General features: G+C 51.2%; 1 protein-coding gene across 3 annotated transcripts in view; it reads right to left on the bottom strand.

Annotated features, from left to right (window-relative positions):
• Positions 1-1,567: 1,567 nt before the first annotated feature.
• PLEKHO1 (pleckstrin homology domain containing O1) overlaps positions 1,568-14,881 on the bottom strand; it is a 29,339-nt gene continuing 16,025 nt past the window's right edge. The window contains exons 4-7 of one of the 3 annotated variants that reach the window (XR_012766367.1): positions 14,752-14,856; positions 12,429-12,530; positions 9,373-11,904; positions 1,568-5,345 (exon numbers count right to left, since the gene is read on the bottom strand). Coding sequence is in view for 1 of the 3 variants with exons in the window: in XM_075445313.1 (XP_075301428.1) it covers positions 11,137-11,904; positions 12,429-12,530; positions 14,752-14,856 (975 nt within the window). In the remaining 2 variants the exon portion in view is untranslated. The remainder of the gene's footprint in view (positions 5,346-9,372; positions 11,905-12,428; positions 12,531-14,751; positions 14,857-14,881) is intronic. The other 2 variants (XR_012766368.1, XM_075445313.1) reach the window with 2 other exon arrangements.

Genomic DNA, 14,881 nt, shown 5'->3' with positions numbered 1-14,881 from the left:
TAAACCTGATGCAGGAACTGGTGAGTGGGAATGTCTGGCAAATACAGGCAGGGCGCTCGGCTCAGAGCCGTGCAGTGTGAGGCACCTAGGTCTGAGCCGTGCTCTCCATGAGTTTGTGGTGCCTCCTGCCTCCCGTCCTGCCCCGTCGCTGCCCTTTCTGCTCCCTGCCAGCCTGGCCAGGGCACGGCCGAGTGTCGTTTAAACCCTCTGTGAGCCTGGAGAGGGGTCTTTCTGACAGCGTTAGATACCTCTGTCACACTGCTCTGGTGAGAGCAGACACTGAGGCAGGTCAAAAGAAACAAAAAATTGCCTTGATTCTCAAAAATGCTGCTGGGTGCGGTATGTTACTGCGTATTTTAAGGAAACTTGTAGGAGGGAACTGCAATTCTAAGAGCTGCAAAATGTCCAGGGCTTGAGCTTGCGATGTAAAAGATGAAGCCAGTGGTACTGTAGCATCTGATGACTCTCCGGCAGTGCCCGTGGCATAAATCGGCTGCAGGGAGTGACTGCGTGCGCGGCCAGGGGCCGTGCTGCTGCGGTAGGCGCTGGGTAGGACAGTGGCCACGTCTTCCTGCTGAGGAGACAGCGAGGGCCGGGAGGGCCGGCAGCGGGTGTGCTGCGGGCTGGTCCTCGCCACGGCAGAGCTCGACTTCTGGGCTGGCCTTCCCTCAGCTGCAGCGAGCCCCAGATTTACCCAAGTTACAACCTCTCCCTCCTTACTCCTCATCAGAGGAGGCTTGGACAGTAACCTGGAAGTGATAGGAACTCACTCCCTGCTTCCAGCCCAAACCAGCCTGCAGTTAACGGCAAAGGCTTAGGGAGGAACTATTCCAAGTCCCAGCTGAGCTGCCGGCTGCCCTCTGGTAACCTCCCTTCTCATCTGCCTCTCTGCTCCCGGTCCCCGTACACAGTCCTTCTCAGAAGCTTCAGGGACTTACGGAGTCCTGTCTGAAAGGCTGGGCAGGGGAGCTTGGGCGTACCCGGTACCGCAGCATTGCCAGCTGTTGTTCGTGACCTTTCTGCTGGTTTTCAGCATGAAACAGAGCTTGTGCTGGCTTTTTTAAAGGCTTCAACTCATAGCAGCACCGCGATAGGCTTTCTGAAATGCGAGAGTCACTGGGGACCCCAGCATCTTGTTGGCGCTGCCTGGGTTGCAGGAGGTCACACGTGATGTCTCAAGTGGTTCAGTACTTTTAAAATTGAAACTAAATGCCTTTCCCACCTCAACCACTGCTTTAATACAGCTGCCAGGGGGTGACTTGCTTGAGTTTGCTGATGGTGGCAACTTGCTGCTAACAAGGACTGCCGCAGGATTAACAGGGGATGTTGATCACTGCCCTGAGCTGTCGCTGTCACTGTGCACAGTGACACGTGCTGGTTGGCACTACTGCCGTCCACCTCACTGGGTCGGGAGCGTAGCCCTTCCATTGCCAAAGACTTTTTGTGGAGCAGTCCAGTTCATCAGTGTGAAAAAATGCTTGACCTTAGTCCTGGAAATATCACTTGATTCTAGTTATGCAAAACCCATTGAGAAAGACTTCTTTTTTAAAATTTTGTTTTCCTTTAATGTAAAAAATTCTTTTCATCACAGCCTTAAAATCAATCAAAATAAACAGAGCTGCAGCAGACTGGAACAACGTCCCAGAGTCTGTACATATGGAAGGTTTCATTTACATAGAAATCAGTGCAGATTTTTTTCCAAAAGCAACAACCCATTCCATTCCCCCCCTCCCAAATCCCCTTTTTAAGAAGAGGAAAGGAGAACCTGAAATACAAGTCAAATAGGAAAAGCATTGATAGCTCAAGCAACAATGAAATCAGTATCATGTTTGTAAATATGCTTTTGAACAGTTGCAGCAAAAAATAGCACCTTCAAAGCCCCTTTGTGCAGTACCTGCGGAAACCAAGGCTTTCCAAGGAGTTTGAATGAGTAGAGACATGACATGACATTTTGCTTATGGACAAGAATCATCTCCTCCAGCTTTTAACTGTCTGGCTTGCGTACAGTTAATGGAAAGAAATCAATACCTGTAGCAGGTGATTTATTTATCCCAGGATAAGCAACTGAAATAGTGGAGATCTGCTGGAGATACCATTCCTGTGGAAGGAAGCCGAATGACTAAAGGTCAGGGTAGCTAACCCCTTCCTGACTGACCTGACTTTCATTTGTATTCCTGAACCCTTTAGGCATTCTCGGAGAAGGGAGGGACCCAGGCCCTTACATTCCCTGCTAGCTTTTTCGAAAACTCTTGTTCTGTTCTGAGCCGTGACTCGTTAAGGGATGAACCCCAGGTGGCTCGTTAGACATGAGTATTCGTGAAGTTCAGGATCGGATTTCCATTCACTGTCTTGGTTTGCAAACAATTTGATTCCTTCATACATACAATACAGAAAAGTGAAAGAGGAGAATGTTCCTTTCTCACACAGCAGAGGAGCCACAAAGGTTAATTGTGGGGAATTCTGATTAAATGGATTTTGAACCATTCTCTAACATCTGCTCTTCCTTGTGCTTTGAAGTTCTGATCAGTCGCTCCTGGAGCTGGTCTTTGCTGGGTGAGGAATCAAAGCTAAAAGTAGAGGATCTTTGGATTTCCAGGTGAAACGGGAGGCAGAACACCGGGGTCAGAGAGCTCGAACGCCGCGCACAGCAGAGATTTCCAAGCAGGTGGGCAGGGCTGCTGCAGCCTAGCAAGGTGCTCAGCGTGGATGGCAAGTGCTCAGCATCCCTCAGCATCTCCTGCATACAGCCGCCTGCTCCCAGCGTCAGTCCATGCCCGATGCCTGGATCAGGGCCTCTGCACATGTGCCTGCAAGTGTCATGGTTAATAGACGTTAATGCAGCTCTGTGGAAGCCAGTGCAACTGAGGGCTGTTCGTGGCTCTTAATTATCTGGCCTAGCAGGCCAGCTGCTTCTTACAGACTGGAGCTTTTGGTGTTCTGATGAGGACTGGCTTGGCGGATCAACGTGTCCCTAATCTGCCTGCACTGCTGTACTTCAGGACCAAACAAACCTTCCAGCAAAGAACTAAAACTCTTGAGTCCCTGAGATCCTTTGGTTTTGCTGGAAGGCCAAGAGTTAGCCTGGGTTATTGGGTGGGCTGGGCTGCGACCCAGAGCCCTGGTACTTCAGCATCACACCCACCCTGTTGCAGCATGGAGAACAGACCTTCAGGCTGCTAGAGGAGCCAGGTTCAGTCAAATGCTTCAGCACGTGCTCAGATCTGTTGTGTCGGTGAAGCAGGGAAGAGCTTGGAAGCTTCGTGGAGCGGGAGCGCCCTGAACTTAACCCATCCATGCACAGGCCCCAGGATGCTTGGAGCGGGCTCTCAGCCCGCAGCTGGCTTTTCTTCTCCCCCAGCACTCCGCTCGGTTTCTTAACAGAAAAGAGATGTAATGACGGCAGCAACAGCATTCCTCCCTTCCCTCTCCCATCCTTCCTTCAGCTAGTACATGCACTCCTTGGACAAGCTCAGCACAGTCTCCTAGAGCACGCTTTTCCGGCGTGTTGCCTGCTTGTTTTTTAAAAACTTATATAATTGTCCCTAAACACTCTCTTTTCCCACTCCATCATCCCCAGCTTTGCTCCATTTACATCGTAGTCACTGTTTGGTTCTTCCCAGGGCCGTTTGTTCACTAAGGGATCTTGCAGCTCAAATACAAATAGCTCCCAGTCCTCTGGAAACTCTTTGTTATTTATTCTGAGGGGAGGACAGGGGGCCCTAGGTTTCTTCCCTGCTTTGCCAACTGAAATTCAGTGCCAGTTTGGTGGGCAGGGAGGGGCAGGTGGGTTGTGTGGTTGCTGACTTCTGCTCTCAGGGCCCAGATGTGGAGGGGAGGTGGAATTCCCAGAAATAGGTAGCTTTCAGGTTTCCTAGGAGTCTGGGCCTGAAGCAATCAGACAGGGCCCTGAGGCAGAGGGGGAGAAAGGCTGGAGCCTTGCTTACCTCCTGCCGGGTGCTGGCACGCTCCTGCCCGCAGGGCTGGCCAGTGGGCGAGCAGGCAGGGGGGAGCTGCTGGTGCGAATCACAGGGAGCAGAGCTCTGCTGAGAGTCTCAGATCTGGGGCTGTGGTCCCCCGTCCTTCGGTGAATCTCTGCCACTCATAAACTGGGAGGAAGTTTTCTTTGAGGGGGCTTTCTGTCATTTTTTGGAGGGTCAGGGGAGCTATGAACTGTTTCCCCACAATGGAATCAAGGAAAGCTGTTTCCTATTGAAAAAACAGGTAAGCAGGTACAAGCTTTTAAATTTTAAAATATTCCAGTACAAGCTTTTAAATTTTAAAATATTCCAGAGGCAGATCAAGGGCAGGTTCCTTAGTGCCTTATAGCTGCGCAGAAAGAAGGATTTGGGGAGGGGCATTTGGCAAAAGTCTAAAATAATGCTCAAAGTTTTAACACCTGAGAAACAAGTATGTGGCAAGGGTGCTTCAGGAAACAGCTTTCGCTCTGTGCTGTGCTCTGTGCTGAGCAAAACCCGCAGCCGCAGAGCCAAAGTGAAGCCGTTCCTCAGCTACGGAATCCCCCCCTCTTTCTCTAGACCCTGAGCACCTGACCACTGGATGCAAGGACAGCATGGGTGCTGGGGATGTCTGGCTTTTGTCACCGTGGTGTGCTCTGAGCTGGCAGGTGGTGAAGGTCCTGTGGCTCTGTCCCAGCCAGCGTGTCTGGTGTTCCAGCTGGGTCTCTGAACGAGCCCTGCCTGTCTCTAAATTGCCCTGGGAGCGGGAGCCGCCTAACCCAGCACTGCCTCGGGCTGCGGAGGGGTGGGTGCGATGACCCTGCCTTCGGGACCACGCAGTATCTCTGCGCAGCGTAACCTTGCTCTGTCTGATGGCAGAGGGATCTCTGGGTGATGAGACCAGGGGGAGATCACGCGTGTGTGTGTGTGTGCAGGGGTCCTAAGAGGCGCTCAGGCAAACCTGACCTCGCCAAGCATCTTGCAGTCAGGGGAAGTGAGACCCCCCTGGTTAATCACACAGTTCCTGCTCCCCCATCACCCTTCTGAGCAGAGAACGAGACTGGAGGAGCTTTGGAAACCAGAGCTGCTGAACTGCAAGCGCAAGCTGAGATGGAAATGATGGAGAGTGGCAAGGAGAGCAGCAAACAGGCAGTCCAATTCCTTTTCACTGAAGCCCCTGGGAGGTGGCTCAGGGGACCAAGTCCACGAGAATCCAGGGTTCCTCCGAGACCCGATGTGCTGCTGGGCTGTGGGTTTCGCAGGGGAAGGCTGAGGAGGAGGCAGGGAGCAGTTCTGCGAGCGCTGAGGTGCTCAGTGCTCCGAGTGGATTCGCCGTGTCATTGTTAGTGTTTGTCATTGTAAACGTTTGCATAATACTGTAGATGACAGCTGGAAGGGAAGAAAGTCAGGAATCAGAATGAAAGGCTTTTAGAAACGTCCCTGAAGGAGAAGCTGGGAATGAATTTCTGGAATAAAAGCAGCTTGGAAATTTCCTTGGTGAAAGGGAGTTTCGATTCTCTACAGAGCTCAACACCTTAATCCCTGACTTCTGTTTTAGACAGACAGCGCAGCCCCCGCCTCCCCCAGGCACACACAGAAGTCAAACCGCAGTCAGCACTTCTATGATATTGCTGTTTTACATTTATAGCTGTTCTTGCACGAGCTACTTCAGGCCTTCAGCTCACTCTGGTTTATGTGTCAACTCTTCAGTACACAGGGAACTGAGGCTTTTCATTCTCGTCCTCTCAGTGATACCAAACACGGGAGCTGCAAATAGGCTCGGTCGGTAAGCCCTGGCCCCCCTCCCCGTCGCAGATGCTTGTTCCCTTGCGAGCAGCCTGACAGCTCCCGTGGCTGCTGCAGTGCTGCGCTCAGCATGGCCGGGCCATCTGCCTGCCCTTGGCGGGGTCGTGGCAAGTGCACTCCTTGGAGGACGGGCTTGCCTCAGCGCTGAGATTCCCTCCGGGCTCAGGCACGCGGTGCGTGAAGCAGAAAGGGATCTGGCTCTTCAGATTCTTCAGCTGCTCTTATAAAAATGATTTGCTCATGTTTGACACTACTTGTTCCCCTTGCAAATTTTTTCCTTGCTGTGCTGTGAAGCGTCCCAGGCGCACGCTCACAGGGGGTGTGCCTGCTGAGCCCCCATGCCAGCTGATTTATTCCTGGCATAGCCCCCCGCTGAGGGCCGCGGTACAGCCAAGGGTGCCCGTGGGCACAGGCAGACGCAGCCGTCCGTCCGTGGGGACAGATCCTCTTGCAGAGAGCCGGGGGCAGGTGCAGCGGAGGAGAGGAGAAGGAGGGAAAGGTTTAAGCACCAGGCAGGCGTGAAAGCAAAATGCCAAACCTCTCAGCTTCCAGGTGGACTCTGCCCTTCATCCTGTTGTGTAGAGACCAGATATAAAGCAACTCGTTGTTTTCAGCTTGGTTTTATTCACGTGTTAACATCTGATCTTCCTGAAAATTTGCTGCCCAATGGCCAGAGCAATTCTGAGGGGCTTTTGGACAAGAACAGCCATGCTCCCAGGGAAGCTGGGACTACTGCTGCAGCTCTCGAGTTTGACTCTTGGAGATGACTGGGAGGTTGTCCTGGGTTGCAGAGCGCAGTCTTCCCGTAGGCCTGCTGGACTGAAGCTCGAATTTTCTGTGCTTGATTTTCCAGGCCATGGTGGGAGTGAGGGTGAATTGCTGCCTTGGGACCGTCTGAATGGTGTCTGAGGCACTGGGGAGGAGGCAGCCACAGGCTGGGCCTTAGAGAACAGCAGACCCTCGTTCTTAGCTGTCGAGAAGCCCTTTAGTGTTCAGGCGTGTTTTCAGTTTGAGTGACCTGCATAATAAAACTCAGGCAGGCTCCTGAACCCTCACAACTCTCCAAAAAATCTGCTGGAATCCTTTTCAAAGGTTCCAGTGGCACTTCAAGGACAATTCCCTGCCTTCGATGACTTAGGGGTGTTGCAGTACATGGACTGCAAATCTGTTCACAAGGGAGATCCCTTTTTATCACAGCATCGTGAATTCCTGCCCATCCCCTGGTGCAAGGGCCCCCCGGGCAGTAGGGACCTGGGCTGGGGGGAGGTTCCCACTGCAGCCCACCCTCCCTGGTGTGAATGGCTTCCTTGGCGTAGGCGTGCTGAGAAGAGACTAGAGAGAATCACTGCAATTGCAGCTGAATCATTTTTATTATTGCACTTTGTAGGATTTCTTTGAAGAAAGCAGAATTTCAACTTAGTCCTTTCGAATGGGGTTCAGTTAGAGAAAATAAGGGTGAGAATCGCTGCGCGTTCAGTGCCTTCCTTAGCCATTTATATGGCTAAATGGAGAATAAACTGTCGCTAACTGTGATCTGTCAGAGAACTGCACCCGCTGGGTGGGAGGAAACGGGCTCAGCCCACTTTCCTGCCCGCAGGAAGGTTCCCCTCCGGCAGCCCCAGCCCCAGCTCCCCCATCGGTTCTCCGCTCGGGAAATGCTGCTCAAGAAGGGAAGAAACAGCAGCACTAACGTGACTGGCATGTTTGCTACACGCATGCCATTCTCGCTCGTAATTGGCTTTTTGTGTCTAATCCCAGAAGGCGGATTGACAGAGGGGAGGACTTTGCAAAATTTAAAATAAATAAAAAAAGAATAAAAAAAGGGCAGAATGATAGCCCATGTGGGAGAAGGGGAGAGAGAACTTTCAAGCCTTTCTTTTTGTGCAATGTCTAGAGCCAGAGGCTCCTAATGTAGGAAAGAGTTTATAAATATTCTTGTAAAGTATCTAATAATACACGGAACCCTCTGCTTGGGCTCTGGTGCATGACTGGGTCTCTTAGCCACGGCCGAGTAATATACAGTGCCTGGGAGCGCGGAGGCTGAGCCCCGGGTTGAAGTTTTCACAGCTCAGTAGTCAGACCCGCTTGGAGCCTGGCATTTCTGCCTTGTGAAGAATTCCACAATTCAAGTTTATATTTTGTTTTGAATGAAAACAGTGTCAAAATTGCCTGTGGAAGAAAGCATCAGGCTTATTGAAGGGGGGCAGCTGGTAAAACAAAATGTTTTATTTTGACTTGGAGAGATTTTTAAGGAAAAATTCACATTTTATATGATACAAATATATTCCAAAGAGAAAAATATATGTTTTCTACTCTGAAAACTAGTGGGTTTTTTCTTCCTAAGTTATTCTCTTTCCCTGGGCCCTGTCAGAAATGGTTCTTTCTAACAGGGAACGTATTCTGAAAGAAAGTTTCCGATTGATTTTGGAAGTAGTAAATCTTCACAAGATCCTACTCCGCAGTGATGAGCTGAGGTGGAGAGAAGGGAACGAGAAGCTTTTGTGTGGATCTGATCTGCGATCTTGTGTTGCACAGTTTGAAAAATTGTCCCAAATCCTGTCGTACCTGTGTGAGCCAGACGCACTGTATTCCCTGCAGAGAGGAGGAGGAGAGCCTGGGCTAAGTCGCGAGCAGTGGGAGAGCCGGACGTCTTCTAGGGCGAGAACTTAGCAGTGGGAGCAGAGAAGCTGCCCTTCGACGGCTGCGCCGCGGCTGGGGACCCAGGCAGCACTCGGCTGTCCAAATGGAAATGCTGCGCCTGGAGCTGCGCCCACCTCGGCCCTTTCGGTTTGCAGACTAGAAGTAGGCAATCGCCTCCTGAGAACTGCAGCTCTTCCCAGGCTGGAGGCAGTTTCTTCCAAACTTCCTAAGGCAGCTCCACCTTTTCCTCCAAATCTTGTTGTAGGTACAAAACAGAAAGGCTTGCACAGGTGGGTCTGGAGAGCAGAAGCGGTCCTGTGTTTCTGCCCAGCTCTGACAAGTGTGCAACGCGTCCCTTTGCTTGGGGCAGCAGAGACCTGGACGGCAACGCTGTGTCCAGACCTCTCGGTCTCACCAGGCGTGATTCCGTTCCATGAGCTTGTGGAGGCAGCAGTGAAATAAAGATGCCCTTGGTTATCTGTCTAACAAAAAAAGTCACCTGTTTTGGTGACCGCTCAATGTTTCATCCCTGCCTCTAGCACTGTTCTGACCCTGTTAATCAGCCAATTTTTCTGTTACCTTGCTGCTTGAGGAAGATTTGAGAGCGTTTAATGACCCCTGCACAGTCAGGATCCGGTGTATTTTCACGGTTACATTTTGACAGCAGTCCAGTAGGCCAGTCACAACACACATCCATCCCAATCTAGTGCAATTCGAACCTCCAGGTTTTTAGACTAGCTTTCTTATTTTGAAAACAAGGCTAATTTTAATGCTGAGTGTCACATCTGGAAAATATTTGCATATTTTTCTTGTTCTCTCAATCAAAGAGCTGAGTGGGAAGGGTTTTATCGGAGTGTCTCACGTGCATTCTTTTTTAATCTCTTTTAGGGATTATGTTTTTTCCTCTGATGCATCCGAACAGATCCTTCAAGTGATTGAAAAGGTAAGAAAAAAATGGAAAAGAACCAACCTGCTGGAAGGGTGAGATGTATACCCCTGGACAGCGGCAGCACGCAGCTCTGTGAGAAGAGCTGAGGTGAAGGAGCGGTGCCTTTTCCAGACTGTCCTTTGGGAGCGGACAAAGAGCTCTGCTACAGTCAGGAGCGAGTAAAACGTTGTTGCAAGGGCCAGGTCTGAAGCTTGTAAATAATAAGATCTTCAGGAATGTAGTGCCAGCAGTAATAATTCTACAGTAATTCTAACAGGGAAGTGGGAGAAGGACTAATTAAAACAAAAGAGCAATGCTTTCTTCGCAGCGCTGGCAGCTATACATCAGCAACGTGAGCCTGAACAGTAAAGCTGACCAGACACGAGTGGAAGTAACCAATCTCCTCTCCAAGGGAGGTCAACCGTTAAAAGAAAATAGACAACACCAACCGCGACCAGGAAATAACTCTGTTGGTTTTAATATTTTCATGGATTATTTGCAATGTAGGTAAGGGAATTAGGTTTCCTTTTTAAAAAAAATTAACAGTTGGATGTTACCACATTGGTGTACTTCAAGCCCTGCGAGACATCTTAACATCCTCCTTTCTTGTCTCTGCTTAAAGGCGTGAAAACTGAGCCACCTATTTAGCAAAGCACTTGGCATCACCAGGTTGGGGGTATTTGAGCTCTCTTACAGGCTCAGCTTTCATTTCAGCAGGTCTGATTCTGATCTTAGCGGAGCAACAAGGACTGTCTGTTGCAGCCGACTGGCAGAAACTGAGCCTGTGCATGCATGAGAGAACAGAATCAAACCTACCAAAACTGCTTTTGGCTCTTGGTTTCCGGCTGATGCCTGTACACAGCCCTGATTTTTCCATTTCCCCTCAGCTCAAAGAGAAGGAAAAAAAAAATGAAATGAAAATGGAAAAAGCCAGAAAACATCCCCCCCCCCAAACAGCCCCTACGGGCTGTCTGTTAGATTCAAGGCTTTGATCCTCTATTTGCACAGAAAGGAAGACATAGAGCTGCTAACTCCCATTGCACAGGGCCAAGGGGGTTCTGTAAAGCATCAACGGACAGACAGGGTTAGTTTGAACACAGATTGCATACCTGTTGCCCTCCTGCTGGAGGGCTCTATATGTACCACAAGAATAACGGCTGCCGACCCCCGGAGTTCACCACAGGGACCTGTGCCAGGACAGAGCCCCGCTCGCTGCAGTCCAGCGAGTGCCTCTGGTGACTCGCGTAAAGCTTGAGGTCAGCCTGGACTTCCGAGCAGCTTCAAGACAGTTCCTGGGTAATGGGGACTTGCAAGCATTGGCTGGGACGGACACCTTTTTTTGTCATTTATTTCCGAGAGGACAGTGAGGGAACAAGACGAGACTCTTGGTCAAGGAGCTGTAATGCAGGATACAGCTCAGACGTTAGAGCAGCAAAGCCAGGGCTTGTACAGCGCAAGAGCATCTGTCCCCATCGTTATGCGCGTGCTGCTCCAGGCATGCAGGGGCATTGTCTAGAAACTGGAGCTTTCTTCCGTCCTCCAAGCACAACAGAAGTTGGGGGCCTGCGGTGCAAAGGGTGCTCTTTAAAAAAGGAGGTATAAACTGTAACTGAATTTATTGGAACACAGGGCTGTTTCATCAGGGGGTGTGATGGAGGAAAGGAAGGGTTCAACCTCTGAGAAGCAAATTTGGGTGAGAACAGGCACCTTTTCACTCTTTCAAACACTGTAAATAATAACAATTAAAAAAAAAAGACCAAATGGCCGCCCTCCCCTGTCCCTCCCTCCCAATCCCAAGGCTTGCCTTCACATCATGCTCTTCCTGTACTGAGACTGTGAGCTCTGTCTGGGCTTTGAGTCCGACTGCTGCAGTTCAAACTGTTTGTACAGGTCCCTCAACTCTTTGATCTCCTGCAACACCCTCTTGGCCTGGCTCCAGGTGGAGGAAGCCTCCCCCAGCAACCTCTCAGATTCCTGCAGGATCCTTTCAGAGTCTGACTTGGAAGTTGATGAGGAAGAAGAGGTGGTGGTGGTGGTGGTGCTGGTGTTGGAATCCTTGGTCTTTCTCTTGCCTTCCCCGTAGCCCTTCACCTCCGTCAGCAGTTCCTGAGTTTTTTCCAGTTTCAGTGCAACCAGTTCTTGTATCCGCGACAGCTGCTCTGGTTCTGCTGAGGCAAACTGAGCCTCCAGTCCCCTCCTCAGCACCGCCCGGTGCGTGGAAGAGTCCCGTCGAGACAGAATTTCTTCCATGGAGGCACATTTATTCTTTTCTGAGTGCGATAGCTTTTTGGGGACCTGTGGTGTGTACATGGTCCCTTTGTCAAAGGACTCATTGCGCTGCCCAGATCTGTCCCATGAGGTCACCTCCCGTCTCGGGAGGCTCCCTGTCCGGCCTTTCTCTGATGACTTGACGTTCTCCGAATCCGACCGGCGCCGGCCAGCAGTAAGATGTGCCACTGACTTATCCAGATCCACCCGGAAACTCGCTTCGCAGGTACTGTGATCCTCTGGAGAGGCGTCTTCCTCCTGGATCAGGTCGAGTGTCAGCATGCCATCAGAGGTTGAGGTAGATGCCTGGAGAAACAAAGAAGAGCTGTGTGGTTGCAGGAGCAGGGATGGCTGCACAACACCTCTGAGTATCTCCTGTGCCGAAGATACGCAACACCTGCGCCGGGATGCAAAGAGGGACCAGGAATACCAGCAAGTGTGACCTAGTGACAGAGCCCCAGATATGCTGGGTGCTAGCTGAGGTGCAGATCAGCCGACCGGGCTTGGACAAGCCATCTGTGCTAACCCCTGCCCGAGTTCCCTGGCTGCATGGCTATTCTCCATCAGGAACCTGACGGAGCATTTTGTTTTCTGCATCAGGAAAACCGGTGTCAGTGATGGCAAGCCACCGCTTTGCAAAAGGGTTTGCACAATGCAACGGTCTACAAGAACGGAGGACTAGATCTGATGACCCCCGACAGCCCTGTGTCTTCTGATGATTTTCAATTGAGGCCAGAGCTCAAACATCAGATCTTCTTGCATTTACTTATAAATGAAATAGTTACAAGGGAATTTTACCTAAGCAGGTGTCTGGAATTTGTTATACTCACCACAGCCATCAAGTGTCCCCGTGTTGGAGGGCGTCGGGAGTGCTGTATTTTTGCTCTGTCACGTGTTGGGTGGGCGAGGTAGCTGTCCTCTTCAACAGTAACCTAAAGGGGTGACAAAGGCTAGTGAACGTCTGGGAGCACTGGAAGTACGAGCCGTCCCTAGTTTCTGTGATCAGCTGGCTGCACTGAGGCAGATCATTTATTCCTCCAGGATTCCCTTTCTCTTGTGACCTGGCCACGTGCTGGGGGTGAACTTCTCCCCCATGCCTCTGGGCCAGGATCCTTCGCTAAAGGCTGGCAGGCAGGCGTCCTCAGCAGGCAGAGGGCTGGGTTGCAAACAGTGAACCCTGACCTCAGATACAGAGTTTGCGATTCTGTAGTGCGAGTGTTTGCTGAACAGGAGGAGAACAGTGATTGCCACCTGAACCAAAGCTAGTGCTGAGCTGGAATGAGGAACGCAATGCATTCCCAACGTGCTGACTTGCAGGACTCCTCTGAGTGCCGAGCTGTGCCAGGACTGTGCCCGGGAGCGCAGCCTGACCGCCTGGTGTTACTGCATGGCTACGGTCCCTAGCAGCCTGCCCCGTGAGTGTGCCCGCACACGCGCAGACTGGCGGGTTCATAGAACCTGCCTGCACAGTGTCAGCAGCCTCTGGGTCCCAAGGGCCATCCCTGGCCCAAGACCTGTAGGTGGGACTCGCGGATGTGTGTGCGTACAAAGATGCACAGAGGGTGACCTCCTCCAGGAAGGAGATTTGCGGGCAGAGCCAGCAGGGAATGGGGTGTGGGAATCCAGCCTTAGAAGAGTCTTCGTGTATTTCCCTGGTTTCTCCCCTCTGTGCCTTGATGGGATCAGATCTACTTAAGTCGTTCCTGCCAATTATCTGTTGAATCTGTTTGTAAAGATTTCAGTGACAGACGCTCCTTGAAGCAATCTATACCATTGTTTGCTATGCTGCTTTCTGCTCTAAAGCTTCTCCTGTGGTCTGACCTTCGCTTTCCTTCACTGCAGGGTTTTCTGTTGCCATCCAAGAGAACAAACAGCACCACAGCAGTGGGCCGTCTGCGTTGCGGTAAGTTGAATGTGGATGAGATAGATCTGAGACAGATCTAAACCGAAGAATAGTTGTCATGAAGCATCACGGTGAGGCAGCATTGAAATGCTCTTTCAAACTGCAGCCCTGGTGGCGAGGGACACAACCTTCTCAAGGCAGTTATCATTCACGCTGGAATAAACTATGTGGGGATGCTCCTGCTGATCCAAACCTGGGCCCTGTCAGCTCAGCTGGGGTTTTAACCTGTTTTCTCACCAGGAGGAAGTTGAACTGATGTTGCTTTGTTCTTTTTTCCCATAGAAGCTGCTTTGTGTAGTTGTGGTAGTTACTTTGCGAGTTTCATGCAGCAGTAATGCTGCCGCTTTGGAAGCGCTAGGAGCAATGCTGGTTACGCTTTGTGTGGACGTGTTCTCAAGTAGGCAAGGCTACGCTGCTCCAGGGCCCTCCCATTGCTGTCCCACAGAGCAGCGGTGCCTCATCACTCTGGTTGTCCCTTCTGTTTTCACTAAATGGAGAGCCTGGCTTACCTTGAGAGAAATACATATGCCACACAGTGCCGAGAAGGCAGGATGAAACATGCCTGGTTTGACTCTTGAACAGTAGGAAGGGATCTGCAAAGTTTACATGCCCAGTAAGTCCCCTTCCCTCAGCCAAACCAGTGGAAATGGGCAGTCAGAGACGGCGACTGGGAGGGGAGGGGGGATGATGGACAGAGGTGGGCTGGCAGATGGTGCCGCGCTGTTAGGGTGCTCTGAAGATAGCACGGGACTGTACTGGTTTTCAGTTAATTCCTTGATTCAGTTCCACTACTTAAAGCTCCTTTGCAAAGGTGAACACACTGCATGTTTACCCTGGAGCAGCGAGGAGAAACTCCCCAAAGCCCTGGGAAACCATTCCAAACACAGTCCCAGCACCCCTGTGCGAGGCAAGGCTGGGCTCCAAAGTGAAGGTGTCTCGCTGGGGCCGGGTGTGCCGGGGAGGGGACAGAGCCTGGCAGCTGCCCTTTGCCGTTGCCTTGCAATTAGCGCTGCGTATCAGTCCCGAGGCTGGGAGGATCAAACCGTCCCAGACCTTCAGAAGAGCCCACTCTGTAGTTGTGGGTGGCTGTGTTTGAGTGCAGTCCACAAAAACCCAGTGGCTTTGCACTCCTTTTAAATAGGAAGTGGAGAGGGCAGAAGGGGCTGCTGCTGTCCCCAGCAGTCGAAACTTCACCCAAGATTCAAGTTGAGACAACGGAGCCTGGGTCCAGCCCTCAGAGTCCTGCTCACCTCATCTAAGATGCGGTTTTTAGCCCGTGTGATTGCAGAGTTGAGGGCATTAATCCAGGACTCTTTCTCTTCTGGACTCACAGCCAGGAAGATCAGATTTGGTGCCTACAAAAGAGGGAATTCAGGTCAG

This window comes from Opisthocomus hoazin, chromosome 30, assembly GCF_030867145.1.
Source record: "Opisthocomus hoazin isolate bOpiHoa1 chromosome 30, bOpiHoa1.hap1, whole genome shotgun sequence".
Taxonomy (NCBI): Eukaryota; Metazoa; Chordata; class Aves; order Opisthocomiformes; family Opisthocomidae; genus Opisthocomus; species Opisthocomus hoazin.
The sequence above is the reverse complement of the archived record's forward strand: the minus strand, read 5'-3'. Positions and strand labels throughout refer to the sequence as shown.